This window comes from Neoarius graeffei, chromosome 16, assembly GCF_027579695.1.
Source record: "Neoarius graeffei isolate fNeoGra1 chromosome 16, fNeoGra1.pri, whole genome shotgun sequence".
Lineage (NCBI taxonomy): Eukaryota > Metazoa > Chordata > Actinopteri > Siluriformes > Ariidae > Neoarius > Neoarius graeffei.
Genome location: NC_083584.1, coordinates 29,113,583 through 29,133,617, shown reverse-complemented (window position 1 = coordinate 29,133,617; position 20,035 = coordinate 29,113,583). Strand labels below are relative to the sequence as shown.

Sequence of the window (20,035 nt, the reverse complement as noted above, 5' to 3'; positions counted from 1 at the left end):
CAGCTGAGAACCAGTTTGCTTTTCCATAGCTCGCCGTGCTAAGCGGAGCCACGTCATTACGTCGCTGTATATGTCAGTTACGTCGCTACATTTACATAAACCTTGGCGCGAATATCAAAGCAAAAACAACATGGAAGAAGCAGCAACAACAATAATAATAATAATGGATGACTTCGCGTTTGTACAGCTGCTGCTTCTCGTCGCTTAAAAATGGCGATCTTTTGCGGTCTTGTTATTGTTGTTGGTCTTAACAACTCTGCCCCCCCGCTGACGTAAGCGGTTCTTTCCTCTGGCCCAGCAGAGAGTTGGTGCTAGCTTGGAACCGGTTTTTCTGGCCCCAGAGCCAGTTCTTTGTCAGTGGAAACAGAAAACCCGGTTCCAAACTAAGCACTGGCCCCGAACCAGCCCTGGAACTGCTTTGGTGGAAAAGGGGCATGTGTCAGCCCTGCGATAACCTGGTGACTTGTCCAGGGTGTACCCCGCCTTTCGCCCATACTGTACGGTAGTAAGCTGGGATAGGCTCCAGCTTGCCTGCGACCCTGTAGAACAGGATAAGCGGCTACAGATAATGGATGGATAGCTTGTTGCCAAGAAACTGCACAATGGAGTCCTGAAGACTCTATATCTACACTCACGGAGCACTCTATTAGGAACACTATACTAATACTGCATTTAGCCTCCCATTGCTCTAAAATCAGCCTCAATTCTTCATGTCCTGGATTCCACAAGATGTTGGAAACATTCCTTAGAGATCATGTCCATGCTGACATGATTGTATCATGCAGTTCCTGCAGATTTTTCAGGTGAACTTTCAGGCTGCAAATCTCCCGTTCTACCACATCGCAAAAGTGGTCTACTGGATTCAGATCCAGTGACTGGGAAGGCCAGTGAAGAACACTGAACTCACGGTCATGTTCATGAAAGCAGTTTGAGACGACTTTTGCTTCGTGACATGGTGCATTGGACGTAGCCATTAGAAAATGGTGAACTGTGGTCATGAAGGGATGCACATGGTTAGTAACAATACTCAAATCTGCTATGGCATTCAAGCAACGATTGACTGATTGGTATTAATGGGCCCAAAGTGTGCCAAGAAAATGTTCCCCACACCATTACACAACCTCCACCAGCCTGGACTGTTGACAAAGCAGGCTGGGTCCATGAATTCATGCTGTTGATACCAAATTCTGACCTCACAATCTATGTGCTTCAGCAGAAATCCAGATTCATCAGATTTCTGTTTTTCCAGTCAACAATTGTCCAGTTTTGGTGCGCCTATGCCCACTGCAGCATCAGCTTTCTCTTCTTGGCTAATAGAAATGGAACTCATGCAACGATTGATTGATTGATTGATTGATTGATTGATATTAATGGGCCCAAAGTGTGCCAAGAAAACGTTTCTCACACCATTACACAACCTCCACCAGCCTGGACTGTTGACAAAGCAGGCTGGGTCCATGAATTCATGCTGTTGATGCCAAATTCTGACCTCACGATCTATGTGCTTCAGCAGAAATCCAGATTCATCAGATTTCTGTTTTTCCAGTCAACAATTGTCCAGTTTTGGTGCGCCTATGCCCACTGCAGCATCAGCTTTCTCTTCTTGGCTAATAGAAATGGAACTCAACGTGCTGTTGTAGCCCATTTGCCTAAAGGTCTGACATGTTCTGCATTATGAGATACTTTTCTGCTCACCACAATAGTACAGAGTGGTTATCTAATTTACTGCAGCCTTTCTGTCAGCTCGAAGCAGTCTGGTCATTTTCCGTTGTTCTCTCTCATCAACAAGGCATTTCTGTCTGCAGAACTGCTGCTCACTGTATGTTTTTTCTTTATTGCATCACTCTAAGTAAACTCTACAGACTGTTTTGTGTGAAAATCCCAGGAGATCAGCAGTTATAGAAGTATTCAAACCAGCCCATCTGGCACAATCAACCATGAAACAGTCAAATTCACTGAGATCACATTTTCCCCCCATTCTGATGGTTGATGTGACCATTACTCAAAGCTGATGGTCCGTATCTGAATGATTTTATGCATTGCACTGACTGCTGCCACATGATTGGCTGATTAGATAATGGCATGACTGTGTAGGTATACAGGTAGTCCTAATAAAGTGTTTCGTGAATGTACAGGTATATCCGGATATCTGTAAAGCTGCTTTGTGACCATGTCTATTGTTGAAAGTGTGATATGAATAAAATTGAATTGAACTGACGACTTTTCTGTTTTGAAAAACTTAAAAGTTACAGCTTTACCTCTGACTGTAACAAAGCTCAGATACTGGAGGCTCCTTCCAAAAATATGACATTAACATCTCCCTAAATAAAACTTCACCATATCAACAATTACACGGTTTTTTTTCCTGTTTATGTGGAGAGTCTGTGTAAGTTGTTATAAAAATGAGAATGTATGCTCATACACATAATATAAACCTTGCAACCAGAACTACTGTCAGAGCTGCTGTTTTAGAAAATTAATCAACACTTTCTCACCAATCAGAACTGAGAATTCAGCAGCACGGTGTTATAATTATTTATGATTCATGCAGTAACACAAGGATGTCTGATTGGTTCAACTGACCATTTTGAATCTGAAAGAGCAGTTTTATGCCTTGTGCCACATCGTACTCGGCATATCTTAGAAGTGTACACATTTAATTTTAAACACTGAAATGTGCAATGTGACTTTAAAAAGAAAGAATGTAATGCTGTCTTAAAGGGATCCTCCAGCAGATTTATTCTCAAACTTATTTTCAGTAAAAGTAGTCACAGATTTGAAAAATCAAACTTTCTTTTTCAGAGACCAAATAGTGTTCGAGAAAAAATAATTTTCTTTTAAATGCCAGATGGGGGGCGGCACGGTGGTGTAGTGGTTAGCGCTGTTGCCTCACAGCAAGAAGGTTCGGGTTCGAGCCCCGTGGCTGGTGAGGGCCTTTCTGTGCAGAGTTTGCATGTTCTCCCCGTGTCCGCGTGGGTTTCCTCCGGGTGCTCTGGTTTCCCCCACAGTCCAAAGACATGCAGGTTAGGTTAACTGGTGACTCTAAATTGACCGTAGGTGTGAATGTGAGTGTGAATGGTTGTCTGTGTCTATGTGTCAGCCCTGTGATGACCTGGCGACTTGTCCAGGGTGTACCCCGCCTTTCGCCCGTAGTCAGCTGGGATAGGCTCCAGCTTGCCTGCGACCCTGTAGAACAGGATAAAGCGGCTAGAGATAATGAGATGAGATGAGATGCCAGATGGGCCTGATGTATGCGATGACGTCAGGTAGTGCTCGCTTGGAGCAACTCAGCTATTTATATTCTCACACACACACAGAGCTCTCAAGTGTCACGCATTGAGCGTGACAGTCACTCTTTTCGGTCTTTTGTCATGCTCTCCCGCCACACATGGTGTTTCTCACGCTGAAAAATAACTTATAATATGCCGCTGCACCCAACATTTCTCTAACTCTCGCGGGCTCTCACCATGGAACAAGCACGTCTCCGCTGTCGTTCTAAATCAAGCCTGTAACTTACCAGCCAATCAAAAAAGAAAGGGGCTACACAGTAGCCAATCAGAAAATAGCATTGTAGTATCTGGGTAAGATGTAACGCAACAACCAATGATAAAAGCTCGTTCGCGTGATTCTGCTACAACCAGCTTACAGTTTCGACCTGGACCCAGCCAGAAACCAGGAGCTCCGAGCATCACTTCAAGCACAGAGTAAGTTATCTCCTGTGTTCATGTTACAACAAATTCACAACTTGTTTGACACAAACAATGACAACTTCACTGCTGTTTAGGAATGTTGCCCAGATAATTGGCAACATTTTTTCCAATGCTGAGTGTCTGTAGCCTTAACTTAGCCAACAGTTTTACAGCCTGTTCACTGACAAGACCTGTTCAGAACAAGTAGTCTAGGCCTAGTCATATTTCGTTATCACAGGATGACTGACATATTCTCACATTATAATCATCTCTCTCTCCAAATAGGGGAAATAATTTTATTGACACAAAATAAATTAAAGTGTAGGCCTATTGCATAGTCAATTTAATAGGTCACTTTTAAAATCATGTTATATTTTATATGTCCTGCTCATAGATGTATTAATTATTGCTGTCTTTCTAAGATGTCAGGAAAAAAAACAATTAAGCATCCTTTCATTTGGGCGGCACGGTGGTGTAGTGGTTAGCGCTGTCGCCTCACAGCAAGAAGGTCCAGGTTCGAGCCCCGTGGCCGGCGAGGGCCTTTCTGTGCGGAGTTTGCATGTTCTCCCCGTGTCCGCGTGGGTTTCCTCCGGGTGCTCCGGTTTCCCCCACAGTCCAAAGACATGCAGGTTAGGTTAACTGGTGACTCTAAATTGACCGTAGGTGTGAATGTGAGTGTGAATGGTTGTCTGTGTCTATGTGTCAGCCCTGTGATGACCTGGCGACTTATCCAGGGTGTACCTCACCTTTCGCCTATAGTCAGCTGGGATAGGCTCCAGCTTGCCTGCGACCCTGTAGAACAGGATAAAGCGGCTAGAGATAATGAGATGAGATGAGACTCTGTTCGAGGTTCATGACACCAGCAGCGCTACGAGAGGGAGAAGTCCATGATATCCCCTACAAGGACCCACAGCACCAACTGCCAGGTAATGTTCTGAAGTCACATATGGAGATAAACTTGTAATCTATGCTTATTGACAACAAATACACCTTTTCTATGGATTTATTTAAAAGTACTGTATTAATTAAACCCAGGGATATCTTATACAGTAAGATGCCTGTGTATTTGACTTGCTTTCTGTATGTCTTCTGTCTCTCTCTGATAGGAGAAAAACTCAATGTGGGATTCGCCACCAGAGCCACGCTCAACAGACTTCTTGAGGCTGGAGACGTCACATCCCAGGAGGCCAAAGAATTCCAGCAGGCAGCACGAGCATTCCTAGTCAGAACTGTGGAGTATGCCATGGCTAAACTACCACTGACAGATCCTCTCCTGAAACACGCAAGATTTGTTGATGTGCAGCTGAGAGCAGAGTGTGGGGTTGAAGATGCCTTGTACTTTGTGGACAGGCAAGGGTTTTCGCATACTATTTTTAAGTTTAATGGTCATGATCACAAAACAAATCTGTCTCACTGTATTCTAATCAGTCTTGTACACACAGATTTCAGGGACTCCTTCCTTATCACAACCCCAAAGAGCAGGACCAAATAAGTGAGGAGTTCATGGACTACCAGCTTATGGACATTGCCATGCCTGAGGACCCAACATTATTTGATGTTGAGGAGTTTTGGGGGAAAATGTCCTCAACAAAGAACAAGGTAAGAAATATTTTGCACACAGCATGACTTGCTCATTATTAATTACAATAATAGGAAAACATTTGAGTAATAGAGGCCCTTGGTTCCTTTTTTCAAAGGTGACTGGCTTGAACCAATTTGGAAGGCTGTCAAAGATTGCGACCTTGGTTTTAGTTCTGCCGCATTCAAATGCCGATACTGAGAGGGTGTTTTCAATGGTCGGGTTAAACAAAACAGCGACACGCAAAAGCTTGGCTTTAGACAGGACATTGTCCTCCATTATGACCCTCAAAATGGCTGGGCTAGAGCCAAACTGTTTTAAATGGGAGCCTACACCAAAAATGATAAAAGAGTCCAAAAAGGCAACCAACACGTACAATAAAAAACACCAGTCATAATCTCTCTCTATCTATTCTCTCTTTCACACACACACACACACACACACACACACACACACACACACACACACCAGTGTTATACAGTATACCTACATCAAAAGTGAGGGGAAAATAGAGTTAACTGTTATTTTTGTTGTGAAGACGCACAGAAAATTTGAATAAATACTTTGTATTTGGTTAAACTGTGCCATGTGTCAAGTCTTTTGTTCCACAAGTTTGATCAATTAATAATAACAACAGGGGCGGCACAGTGGTGTAGTGGTTAGCGCTGTCGCCTCACAGCAAGAAGGTCCGGGTTCGAGCCCCGTGGCCGGCGAGGGCCTTTCTGTGTGGAATTTGCATGTTCTCCCCGTGTCCGCGTGGGTTTCCTCCGGGTGCTCCGGTTTCCCCCACAGTCCAAAGACATGCAGGTTAGGTTAACTGGTGACTCTAAATTGACCGTAGGTGTGAATGTGAGTGTGAATGGTTGTCTGTGTCTATGTGTCAGCCCTGTGATGACCTGGCGACTTGTCCAGGGTGTACCCCGCCTTTCGCCTGTAGTCAGCTGGGATAGGCTCCAGCTTGCCTGCGACCCTGTAGAACAGGATAAAGCGGCTAGAGATAATGAGATGAGATAAACAAGGAATACTTATCGTCAAAATTTTTGTTGACAGAATTATCACTGCTCTACAGATGTGTTACGGTCAGATTAAGTGATGGAACAATAGCATTTTTCTTATCAAAGAGGGCAAATTTCCCAAAAATGCATATTGGTAGATATACTGTACATTCAGATTATACGGAGACGAGTGTTTGACTGGGAAATATGCCACTTGTATTTTTCATACGAGCTACATCCGGGACATTGAGAACCAAAACCGTGATATAAATCTCTATATGTCACTCATGAGGAATTGTTTTGTCTATGTGTCTATCTGTCTATTGTTTTGTCTATCTGTGTCTATGTGTCAGCCCTGTGATGACCTGGCGACTTGTCCAGGGTGTACCCCGCCTTTCGCCCGTAGTCAGCTGGGATAGGCTCCAGCTTGCCTGCGACCCTGTAGAAGGATAAAGCGGCTAGAGATAATGAGATGAGATGAGAATAATAACAACAACAAAACTAATAATAATATTATTAATGAAACACCCCCATTCCCACGGCCCGTCCAACCCGCGCCCCCTCTGACCCCCTTATGGGGGCCGGGCCGAGCCGGGGGCGGGATGTCACTCTTGCCTGTCTTCAAAACTTGAGAGCCCTGCACACACACTACACACACTTTGCCACACACACTTTCTGTAGAGCGTGTGAAAAAAAGATGTTGCAGCACAAGGTCTCATATCTGATCCAGTTTCTGTCGGTGACCCTCTGCCACAGCTGAGCAAGCACACTTTGCATTTTCTCTGTGGAAATGCGGTCTAGTTCCAGCTTGTACTTTCTTTTTAGCATCATTGTGGCATTTATACGCTACACAGTGAGGCATACTTATTTAAAAACTGATAAATTCGGTAAAATACTTGTAAAACTAGCAAAACTACGATGTAAACAGAGAATATAAACAGTTGAGTTGCTCCAAGCGACCGCTACCTGACGTCATCGCATACATCAAGCCCAGCTGACATTTTAAACAAAATTCTTTTATTTTCAAACACGGTTTGGTCTCTGAAAATGAACATTTGATTTTTGAAATCTGTGACAATTTTTACGTAAAACAAGTTTGAGAATAAATCCGCTGGAGGATCCCTTTACAGCCTGCTGTAGGCAGGAGAAACAAAACAGTCTGAGAGCAGACCCTTACAAAAAAGAAGTTTATTCAAGCGTGCTTCTAGTATACTTCTTTTAAACTAAAAATAAGAGCGTATGCTTTCAGTTTACTTTTTATTTACTTATCAGAGATATACTTAATCAAGTTATATATAAGTCTACTTAGCTTATACTGAAACGTATATAGAAAAGTCTAAGTATATTAAGCGTATACTTAAACTTTTGATCAAGATATACTTAATGAAAGTGGAATAAAGTATTAAAATATTAGTGCCTTATGTTTAAGTGTACTTGCCCTGTAGTTGTGCTTATCCTTTTGATAGCAGCCTACAAAATACTTCTTTTTCACACATACTGGCTTCTTTGTGATATACGGCAGCATGTTTTAAATCCCATCTATTAAACCTGCACGTGCAATGGCAAAGAACTTGGAGTTCACACATTTCATAGCTCAGACATTTGCAATATTTCTTCCGCCTTTGCACTAGTTCTGTCACTGCTCTTTGCTGGGTTAGACAGCACTGTTGACTCTTAGGTATGTCTGTGGTTCCATATCAGTTTTTTTTTTTTTTATTTCTCCTGAGTGGGATAATTAAATTTTTTTATTTATTTATTTTTCTTTAGAGCTTGGATGTCAATTTCAGCTGTCATTGCCATGTTTTTATACTTTGGCATTTAATACAATGTTGCTTTAAATTTTAATTTTTAAAGAAAATGAATATGTTCTTAATCCTGAATATCTGTTGTTATTTTGTGAATTCTTACCTTTATAACTTCAGTGTACCTTAAGATATAAAACAATTTGTCTATTGGTAGTGTGCATGAGGTAAGGGTTAGGGCTAGAAAACTAATAGTATACCTAAAAGGGTAATTGCAGTATACGTCAATACTAAAAAGTGGACTAGATGTATATAACCAATAACGAATAGTATATTTCCAATATGCTATAAAGTATACTTTTATAAACTAAAAAGTGGACCAGCAGCGTGTAACGAGTAAACCAATAGTATATTTCCAGTATATTATGAAGTATGCTTTTGTAAACTAAAAAGTGGATTACAAGTATAGAACTAGTAAACTATTAGTACAGTGGTGCTTGAAAGTTTGTGAACCCTTTAGAATTTTCTATATTTCTGCATAAATATGACCTAAAACATCATCAGATTTTCACACAAGTCCTAAAAGTAGATAAAGAGAACTCAGTTAAACAAATGAGACAAAAATATTATACTTGGTCATTTATTTATTGAGGAAAATGATCCAATATTACATATCTGTGAGTGGCAAAAGTATGTGAACCTTTGCTTTCAGTATCTGGTGTGACCCCCTTGTGCAGCAATAACTGCAACTAAACGTTTCCGGTAACTGTTGATCAGTCCTGCACACCGGCTTGGAGGAATTTTAGCCCATTCCTCCGTACAGAACAGCTTCAACTCTGGGATGTTGGTGGGTTTCCTCACATGAACTGCTCGCTTCAGGTCCTTCCACAACATTTCGATTGGATTAAGGTCAGGACTTTGACTTGGCCATTCCAAAACATTAACTTTATTCTTCTTTAACCATTCTTTGGTAGAATGACTTGTGTGCTTAGGGTCGTTGTCTTGCTGCATGACCCACCTTCTCTTGAGATTCAGTTCATGGACAGATGTCCTGACATTTTCCTTTAGAATTCGCTGGTATAATTCAGAATTCATTGTTCCATCAGCGATGGCAAGCCGTCCTGGCCCAGATGCAGCAAAACAGGCCCAAACCATGATACTACCACCACCATGCTTCAGAGATGGGATAAGGTTCTTATGCTGGAATGCAGGGTTTTCCTTTCTCCAAACATAACGCTTCTCATTTAAACCAAAAAGTTCTATTTTGGTCTCATCCGTCCACAAAACATTTTTCCAATAGCCTTCTGGCTTGCCCACGTGATCTTTAGCAAACTGCAGATGAGCAGCAATGTTCTTTTTGGAGAGCAGTGGCTTTCTCCTTGCAACCCTGCCATGTACACCATTGTTGTTCAGTGTTCTCCTGATGGTGGACTCATGAACATTAACATTAGCCAATGTGAGAGAGGCCTTCAGTTGCTTAGAAGTTACCCTGGGGTCCTTTGTGACCTCGCCGACTATTACACGCCTTGCTCTTGCAGTGATCTTTGTTGGTCGACCACTCCTGGGGAGGGTAACAATGGTCTTGAATTTCCTCCATTTGTACACAGTCTGTCTGACTGTGGATTGGTGGAGTCCAAACTCTTTAGAGATGGTTTTGTAACCTTTTCCAGCCTGATGAGCATCAACAACGCTTTTTCTGAGGTCCTCAGAAATCTCCTTTGTCCTTGCCATGATACACTTCCACAAACATGTGTTGTGAAGATCAGACTTTGATAGATCCCTGTTCTTTAAATAAAACAGGGTGCCCACTCACACCTGATTGTCATCCCATTGATTGAAAACACCTGACTCTAATGTCACCTTCAAATTAACTGCTAATCCTAGAGGTTCACATACTTTTGCCACTCACAGATATGTAATATTGGATCATTTTCCTCAATAAATAAATGACCAACCAAGTATAATATTTTTGTCTCATTTGTTAACTGGGTTCTCTTTATCGACTTTTAGGACTTGTGTGAAAATCTGATGATGTTTTATGCAGAAATATAGAAAATTCTAAAGCATTCACCAACTTTCAAGCAACACTGTAAGTACATTGATATCAGTATACTTTACTTAAGTATACTTAATAAAATGAACTTGAAGTATACTTCTTTTTGATAAGGGGAGAGAGAAATCATTGTGTGACACTCACGTCTGGGTCTGCATGAGTGGCATGCTGGTTGTCTCGTAGTTTTCGGGGTGGATCGGTGGCACCACTTCTCCACTCACAGGGTTGAACACAGGCAGCGTGGAGAGAGGCCAGGAGATCTCCCTGTTCTTCGACATGCTACGTAGTTCCTTTGTCGACTTCTGAATGGAGCTGTGGTGCACCAACTGGATGCTGGGATGATTAAGGAGCAAAACGCATCTAAGCAATTTGGACATGCATATATACAATATATACAACATCTACTGTATACTCTTCATTATAAACAGAAGGAAAAAGGAAATGCTGAACTGTGTTATGTTACACCATACGACCTACAAAGCACACTCTGTACATTCTGAAGAATGAGTATGTTGTGTCATCCCTGGTCACGTAATCCGGCCAAAGCTTTATATTCATCACCTCCCACTTTGTCCCAAGTCACAGACTTTATTTCTCACTTCATCTCTTTCAATCCCAGCTCATATTGTGATTTGTATTTATTAGCGGGCCACTAGATTTGACCCTGACTCTAAGCAGCCAGATGAAACCATGGGTTCTTCATGAATGATGAATGGTAATGTCATGAGGGAGGACACATGAGCATAAAACATGGGAAGATAAACAAAAATAAAACAAAGGGATCACCTGGCTGAAGGAGGACAACAGAGGTAGCGAGAGAGAGAGAGAGAGAGAGAGAGAGAACAAAATAAGATAAAAGAAAGACACAGGAGAAGAAACACTTACTCTGGCGTTTGCATGTTTCTTTTTCGCCTAGAAACAAAACAAAATGTCTGAATTAAATACTAATATTAATAGTTTAAAGACAACCACACAAAAGCGAATGGGAAGTCGGGTCGGGTGAGGGTCTCTTCAGGCCGCAGTACCTCTGGTGATTAGTAGATGTTGGAAGGCACTCGGAACACTGACTGGCCAACGTGACATGGACTGACAGATGGCGTGTCCATCGAGATAATGATATGGTAGATGGAACTTTTGTGCTTGTATAAATAACCAAAACGAACAGACCATAAAACTGGATGTTGGATGAGAATGACTGCTGAGAATGGTGGAGAATGATGAGAAAGCTGCTATATTGTCCTAATAGGCCAAATTAAGTTGTAGACTGAATTGAAATACCTTCTTTCCCTAGTTAACTTTTATAACTGCCCTGTAAATGCAGCACACCTAGTGTAATTAAATTATACTGGCTGGCTTTTTTTTTTCGTGGTATATCAGATATATTCCATTCAGCTAGCATGATATTGAACGAGTCGAAGACTCGTTCAATATCATGCTAGCTGAATGGAATATATCTGATATACCATGAAAAAAAGCCATTATTATTATTATACATACACATTCCTTTCAGGTGTTCAACGCGTCTTTCTCTTTCAAAATTCTCTTAAAATCTTCGGTATTTAACAAAGCAAACCTGGCGGCCATGTTTGTTTACAAACTGTCACGCTTGCTAGCTAGCGCGGAAGTTTTACGTCTCCGGCGTGCCACGTCATGTTGTCTTGACAACCATGCAATATCGTAAACCATATTCAACGCTCATTCTCCATTGGGTAGAGTGACATAATACACGTAGGATAAGCGATATACTAACAATATTGCATGTTCTCAAACCAAATGAATGAAACCTGCTCGAAGGGAATAGAACACATGTTTTTATTCCATCGAAAAAGTGTCCGCTGTATAATAATTATGATTATGTAAACCACTGTAGAGGGACTGTTGTAAACCATGTCACTGTCCATGATAATATTAACCTGAATGTGTGTGTGAGTGTGTGTCCATACTGAGAGGTTAGCACAGTGCACTTACACTCCTTCTCGGCGACAGCACATTGAATAGCCCAGGATGACGAAGAGGACCAGAGCAACAGCAGAAGGCACAGCCAGTGTGATCAGGAAGTCAGAGAAATAGTCTTTACTTTTCAGTGACTCATCAGGCGGGTTGTATTCACCGATGTCTGGCAGCACTCCAGTGCCCAGTTCCGGACGGCTGTTGTGCACAGGGATGATTTTCGTAATATCCACCTGAGGCACACAGGAAGAGCAGAAGACAGCGTTATAGAAAGTTGGCAAACAGGTGGGAAAATCTTAAGTTGTACTATTACTGCATACTGCAGTGTTGAGACTTAAGAACGAAATCAAACTTTTCGGTAAGCTTTTCCGATCAAAATTAATACTCGCCAACAAATACGATGTTAAAGGAACAGTCCACCGTACTTCCATAATGAAATATGCTCTTATCTGAATTGAGACGAGCTGCTCCGTACCTCTCCGAGCTTTGCACGACCTCCCAGTCAGTCAGACGCAGTCAGACGCGCTGTCACTCCTGTTAGCAATGTAGCTAGGCTCAGTATGGCCAATGGTATTTTTTGGGGCTGTAGTTACTGTAGATGCGACCAAACTCTTCCGCGTTTTTCCTGTTTACATAGGTTTATATGACCAATGACATGAAACAAGTTCAGTTACACAAATTGAAACGTAGCGATTTTCTATGCTATGGAAAGTCCGCACTATAATGACAGGCGTACTAACACCTTCTGCGCGCTTCGGCAGCACATTGATACGGAGCTCAGATATCAATGCGCTGCCGAAGCGCGCAGAAGGTGTTAGTACGCCTGTCATTATAGTGCGGACTTTCCATAGCATAGAAAATCGCTACGTTTCAATTTGTGTAACTGAACTTGTTTCATGTCATTGGTCATATAAACCTATGTAAGTAAACAGGAAAAACGCGGAAGAGTTTGGTCGCATCTAACTACAGCCCCAAAAAATACCATTGGCCATACTGAGCCTAGCTACATTGCTAACAGGAGTGACAGCGCGTCTGACTGCGTCTGACTGACTGGGAGGTCGCGCAAAGCTCGGACAGGTACAGAGCAGCTCGTCTCAATTCAGAGAAGAGCATATTTCATTATGGAAGTACGATGGACTGTTCCTTTAAGTGGACTTGATTATACAACCCCAAATCAAAAAAAGGTGGGATGGTATGTTAAATAAAACGTTGAAATAAAAACTCAAAACAATGATTCGTAAATGATCTTTGACCTGTACTGCATTCAGAACAACACAACAGCACATTATTTGATGTTTTGCCTCACAAATTTTATTGTGTTTTCAGAATAAACACATTTTACCGTAGTTTTGATTCTTGCAACACATTTAAAAAAAAAAAAGTTGGGACGGTAAAGAATTTACCACTTTGTAATGTTGCCATTCCTTCTCACAACACTTAAAGGAGAATTGAAGGTAAATTGTTTACTGTCAAAATTCTATTTATCTCATTTTATTAAATATCGGAATGCATTTTTGATAGCTATTTCGTCACTGCTATAGCAAGTGATGAGTGTTTGAAATATGCTCTGTAATGTATCAGTTCATATGTCAAAGCAATGGCCATTAATGAGATTCGCTGAGACCTGCGCGAGACTTCGTAGGACGGAAGTAAAACGTACAGCGGATATCAAAGTGACCAACATCTGCCAACGCTGTCAAAAGATGCGCGCGCCCTCCTTCGAATGCTGATGTAACCAAACTTGAAGTTTTATTTGTTTTGATAGCAATCAGGAAAGTTTGAAAAAAGTAGGCAGTAATCATCATTTAAAGGTCATAGGCAACGGTTTTCAATTTATGCACATTTGAAACTTTATACTTTAAAAAACCCTCTGTCATTTTCTTCTGGTCCCAAGAAGTATTGTTAATGAGTAATAATTAAAATAAGTTAGTGCGGATCGTGGCGAATTTCTGTTTGGCGATTTTCGTGACCACTCGGCGTGTGATGTCATTCAAGGCAAACAAACCGCTTGAGTTGGGTCCACTTCCGTTTACTTACATTGCCATTCGGCTTGAGTGCAGACGTGCGTTCAGGAATTTCCAAAGAAAAACCAGGCCTTATTGTTGTGCAGTGAACTGTAACAACGGGACCGGTTCAGGAAGAAGTTTTTACCTTTTTCCAAGAGAGGAGAAGAGGCAGAGAGAGTGGATTGGCTTTTTCCGGAAGAGGAGAAGAGGCGGAGCGAGAGGATTGGCTTTTTCCGAAAAAGGAGAAGAGGCGGAGCGAGTGGGTTGGCTTTTTTCGAAAGAGGAGACGAAGCGGAGAGAGTGGATTGGCTTTTTCCAGAAGAGGAGACAAGGCGGAGAGAGTGGATTGGCTTTTTCCGAAAGAGAAGATGAGGTGGAGCGAGCGGGTTGGCTTTTTCCAAAAAAGGAGAAGAGGCGGAGTGAGAGGGTTGCCTTTTTCCAAAAGAGGAGACGAAGCAGAGAGAGTGGATTAGCTTTTTCCAGAAGAGGACATGAGGCGGAGAGAGTAGATTGGCTTTTTTTCGAAAGAGGAGACGAGGCGGAGCGAGTGGATTGTGTGTGTGAAGCCAGCGGGTTGGCTTTTTCCAAAAGAGGAGAAGAGGCAGAGCGAGAGGGTTGGCTTTTTCCAAAAAATGAGAAGAGGCGGAGCGAGTGGGTTGGCTTTTTCCGAAAAAAGGAGAAGAGGCAGAACGGGTGGGTTGGCTTTTTCTGAAAGAGGAGACGAGGCAGAGCGAGTGGATTGTACGTGTGAAGCCAGAGGGTTGGCTTTTTCCGAAAGAGTAGAAGAGGCGGAGAGAGTGGATTGTGCACGTGAAGCAAAATCAAGCAGTCAAAGAAGAAAAGGACCAGCAATGCTCAAGCAAAAAGGAGAAGATTGGAGGTAAACATTTTTACTTTTGCTTGCAATTGACAAGTCAAGAATCCTGAGGGATCCTGTACAATCATTGTGGAAATGAGACAAAGGGATATTTCCTCGCTCAGAGTAGGCTATAAATAGTATAATGCCATGGATGGCAGGCTAATGTGGCCTACCGGCGCACTGTCAAGTAATCGTTCCCAATATCCACTAGGGAGGGCGGTTTAATTATTCTTCAAAAGGGCTCTTATTTAGTATTACAACGAAAGTAGAAATTTATCATAACTACCAGGATAAACAGTTTGGGCGCGAGTCTTGTTGAGGTCCGGGGTCACCGCGATCAGAGTCGGCCGAGTCGCTGTCCGATTCCGAGGCCGCACGGTCAAACCAGTGAGCCACATTCACCGATTGCTTCACAACGGCCATAGGTTCATACATATATGGTTTCACCTCTCGATATTCAATTTGGAGAGTTCCTACTTCAAAATCGCAATCGCTTTCAGACATTTTACACAACCTCTCACGACCAAAGTCCGTACACGTGTGCTCGGTTCGCAAGTAAACACAGAACTGCTCCCAGTCTGTTTGGCTTAAATGACGTCACGACGACGGTCCCCTGGCGGTGAAAGTGCGCATAAGTGAGATGTAAGCAAACCTTCGGAAATTGGGCAAAACTGTATATTTTAACCGTGATATTTAATTTTAGGGTGCAAATTAGACACTAGGAAGATTGAATTCACTTTCTGGGTTGTTCTTCTAGACAATAAAGTTGATATTCTACGTTTCACCTCCGACCATTGTCTATGACCTTTAAACTCATTTTTGTGCAATATTTCATCTGGAAAAGTTTTCAAAATGGTGGCACTGACACCTGGCTGACACTTCACATTTCGAAGTCTCGCACAAGTCTTGCGAAGATTGCGTGGATAAGTGACACCTGCCGTGGACCAAACGAACTAAATTCAACACGGCTAAAAACCAGGCCGATAAGTATAATATTTAATTGCAATTAGTTGCCAATACGAGTCACAATATAAGGTTACTAAAACTGAAAACATAAGTGAATCACACGTTAATTAAGAAATAAAGCAAGTTTAAAAATGACTTCAGTTCTCCTTTAAAAGATGTTTAGGGACTGAAGACACCAAGTGATGAAGTACGGGGTCATTGTTTTCATATTTTTTGTTTCAAAATTCACCACACATTCTTTATTGGGACAGGTCAGTCCAGCACCTGCACCCTCTTCTTCAGCAGTTATGCCTTTGTAATGTGGATTTGTATGGCCTTATTGAAATATGCATGGGCGTCTCTGGAAAAGATGTCACCTTGAAGGCAGCATATGTTGCTCCAAAATCTCAATGTACTTTTCTGCATTAATGCTGCCATCACAGAAGTGAAAGTTATCTTTGCCATGGGCATTGAAACAACCCCATACCATGACTTTTGGACTTGTTGCTGGTAACAATCTGGATTGTCTGTTTTGTCTTTGGTCCAGAGCACACGGCGTCCATTTCTGCCAAAAAAAGACCAAGAATACTGATTCATCTGACCACAATACATGTTTCCACTGTGTGATGGTCCAACCCAGGTGCCTCGGAGCCCAAAGAAGTCCACAGTGCTTCTGGACACAGTTAACATAAGGCTTCCTTTTTGCACAGTGAAGTTTTAACTGGCATTTGTGGATGTAACTCCATACTGTAGTGTTTGACAAAGGTTTCTTAAGTAATCCTGAGCCCATGTGGTTATATCAGCTATAGATGAATGACGGTTTTTGATGCAGTGCCGTCTGAAGGATCGGAGATCACAGTTGTTCAGCTTAGGCTTGTGCCCTTGAATTTTACGCACCAAAATTCTTTGAACCATCTAATGATATTATGCACCATAGAGGGTGAAATATCCAAATCGCTTCATATCTTTCCTTGAAGAATGTTGTCTCATCTCATCTCATTATCTCTAGCCGCTTTATCCTTCTACAGGGTCGCAGGCAAGCTGGAGCCTATCCCAGCTGACTACGGGCGAAAGGCGGGGTACACCCTGGACAAGTCGCCAGGTCATCACAGGGCTGACACATAGACACAGACAACCATTCACACTCACATTCACACCTACGCTCAATTTAGAGTCACCAGTTAACCTAACCTGCATGTCTTTGGACTGTGGAGGAAACCAGAGCACCCGGAGGAAACCCACGCGGACAAGGGGAGAACATGCAAACTCCACACAGAAAGGCCCTCGCCGGCCCCGGGGCTCGAACCCGGACCTTCTTGCTGTGAGGCGACAGCGCTAACCACTACACCACCGTGCCGCCCTGAATGTTGTTTTAAAACATTTCAATAATTTTCTTCTCATGCATTTCTTAACAAACTGGAGATCCTCAGCCCATCTTTGCTCCTCAAAGACTAGCCTTTGTACCAAATAATGATTACAGTCACCTGCTGACATCACTTTTTTCAAATCACATCATTATTTAATAGTTTACCCAATCAGTAGTTCTAAATTGCCCCCGTCCCAACTTTTTTTTGGAATGTGTTGCAGGCCTGAAACGCAGGAATGGCTGTATATTAACAAATGAAATGAAGTTGACCAGACAAAACATGAAATATCTTGGGTTCATACTGTCTGCAATGAAATACAAGTCAAAATAAATTTAGAAATCACTGCTTTCTTTTCACACAAAATAAAATAATTAACAATTTAGCATCATTTTTAAATGCCTTGGTTCACTATTATACTATTATGCACCTATTAAATATTAATAATTAATAAATGCTTACTGATGTTCCTTTGACTTTGTCTGTTACTGTGAGTGTCTGTTACTATCCACTTGTACTTAATGGGAGAGGTAAAACAACTGTGCACGACCAAATAACAAGTCACTGATGTTGCAACTGCTACTGTTGCTGGTCTGGTTGAAGGGACAAAAGGTTGCTCAGCTGTAGTCTAACAGCACACTGCTCAGGGCCAAACCATGTACTGAATGTAGGGGATTTTTCCTGAAGCCAGTGGTAGAAAGATAGTCTGCTATTATAGCTATCTAGAATACTGAATATTTATTATTGATTCCACATTCACTGGATATGAGCAATCACACACTCTGATTGGCTACTCTACTACTAGGATATCAGCTCATATACCGTGAAGAGAGAAAAACAAAATGGCGGCACATGTTGCTGAACCAACCGAGGACAAAATAAAAGCTCTACTTGAAAACAAAACCCCATAAAATACAAAAAAAAAGCAACAAAATATGAAATGAAAGTACTTGATGGTAAGAACACATCTTTTTTTAATTTTTCTAGAATTATTATTATCGCATTTTTTTACAAATTGCTCCTGTCATTTCGCCAGTTTGTTCACATTCTAAGCGGAAATGATTTAGTTGAATGTTTTGTATAAAGTTTTTATTTATCGAATTTGCAAAAAATAAAAATAAAAATGGTCTGTTTTGCAAAATCCAGTGACTGTGGATAGAATAACACAGTTATTCCACTCAATTTCGTCATACAGTGGTGCTTGAAAGTTTGTGAACCCTTTAGAATTTTCTATATTTCTGCATAAATATGACCTAAAACATCATCAGATTTTCACACAAGTCCTAAAAGTAGATAAAGAGAACCCAGTTAAACACATGAGACAAAAATATTATACTTGGTCATTTATTTATTGAGGAAAATGATCCAATATTACATATCTGTGAGTGGCAAAAGTATGTGAACCTCTAGGATTAGCAGTTAATTTGAAGGTGAAATTAGAGTCAGGTGTTTTCAATCAATGGGATGACAATCAGGTGTGAGTGGGCACCCTGTTTTATTTAAAGAACAGGGATCTATCAAAGTCTGATCTTCACAACACATGTTTGTGGAAGTGTATCATGGAAAGAAAAAAGGAGATTTCTGAGGACCTCAGAAAAAGCGTTGTTGATGCTCATCAGGCTGGAAAAGGTTACAGAACCATCTCTAAAGAGTTTGGACTCCACCAATCCACAGTCAGACAGATTGTGTACAAACGGAGGAAATTCAAGACCATTGTTACCCTCCCCAGGAGTGGTCGACCAACAAAGATCACTCCAAGAGCAAGGCGTGTAATAGTCGGCAAGGTCACAAAGGACCCCAGGGTAACTTCTAAGCAACTGAAGGCCTCTCTCACATTGGCTAATGTTCATGAGTCCACCATCAGGAGAACACTGGACAACAATGGTGTACATGGCAGGGTTGCAAGGAGAAAGCCACAGCTCTCCAAAAAGAACATTGCTGCTCATCTGCAGTTTGCTAAAGATCACATGGACAAGCTACTGTAGAAGGCTATTGGAAAAATGTTTTGTGGACGGATGAGACCAAAATAGAACTTTTTGGTTTAAATGAGAAGCGTTATGTTTGGAGAAAGGAAAACCCTGCATTCCAGCATAAGGACCTTATCCAACTGTGAAACATGCTGGTGGTAGCATCATGGTTTGGGCCTGTTTTGCTGCATCTGGGCCAGGACGGCTTGCCATCATTGATGGAACAATGAATTCTGAATTATACCAGCGAATTCTAAAGGAAAATGTCAGGACATCTGTCCATGAATTGAATCTCAAGAGAAGGTGGGTCATGCAGCAAGACAACGACCCTAAGCACACAAGTTGTTCTACCAAAGAATGGTTAAAGAAGAATAAAGTTAATGTTTTGGAATGGCCAAGTCAAAGTCCTAACCTTAATCAAATCGAAATGTTGTGGAAGGACCTGAAGCGAGCAGTTCATGTGAGGAAACCCACCAACATCCCAGAGTTGAAGCTGTTCTGTACGGAGGAATGGGCTAAAATTCCTCCAAGCTGGTGTGCAGGACTGATCAACAGTTACCGGAAACATTTAGTTGTAGTTATTGCTGCACAAGGGGGTCACACCAGATACTGAAAGCAAAGGTTCACATATTTTTGCCACTCACAGATATGTAATATTGGATCATTTTCCTCAATAAATAAATGACCAAGTATAATATTTTTGTCTCATTTGTTTAACTGGGTTCTCTTTATCTACTTTTAGGACTTGCGTGAAAATCTGATGATGTTTTAGGTCATATTCATGCAGAAATATAGAAAATTCTAAATCGTTCACAAACTTTCAAGCACCACTGCACATGGCTTATTGCCGACTCGGTGATATCAGCTCATATACGACTCAATTTCG

General features: G+C 41.7%; 1 protein-coding gene across 1 annotated transcript in view; it reads right to left on the bottom strand.

Moving 5' to 3' along the window:
- sgce (sarcoglycan, epsilon) overlaps positions 1-20,035 on the bottom strand; it is a 67,544-nt gene that overhangs the window by 8,169 nt on the left and 39,340 nt on the right. Inside the window, exons 7-9 of the mRNA XM_060942749.1 lie at positions 12,027-12,241; positions 10,944-10,970; positions 10,203-10,391 (exon numbers count right to left, since the gene is read on the bottom strand). Of these exons, the coding sequence (XP_060798732.1) occupies positions 10,203-10,391; positions 10,944-10,970; positions 12,027-12,241 (431 nt within the window). The remainder of the gene's footprint in view (positions 1-10,202; positions 10,392-10,943; positions 10,971-12,026; positions 12,242-20,035) is intronic.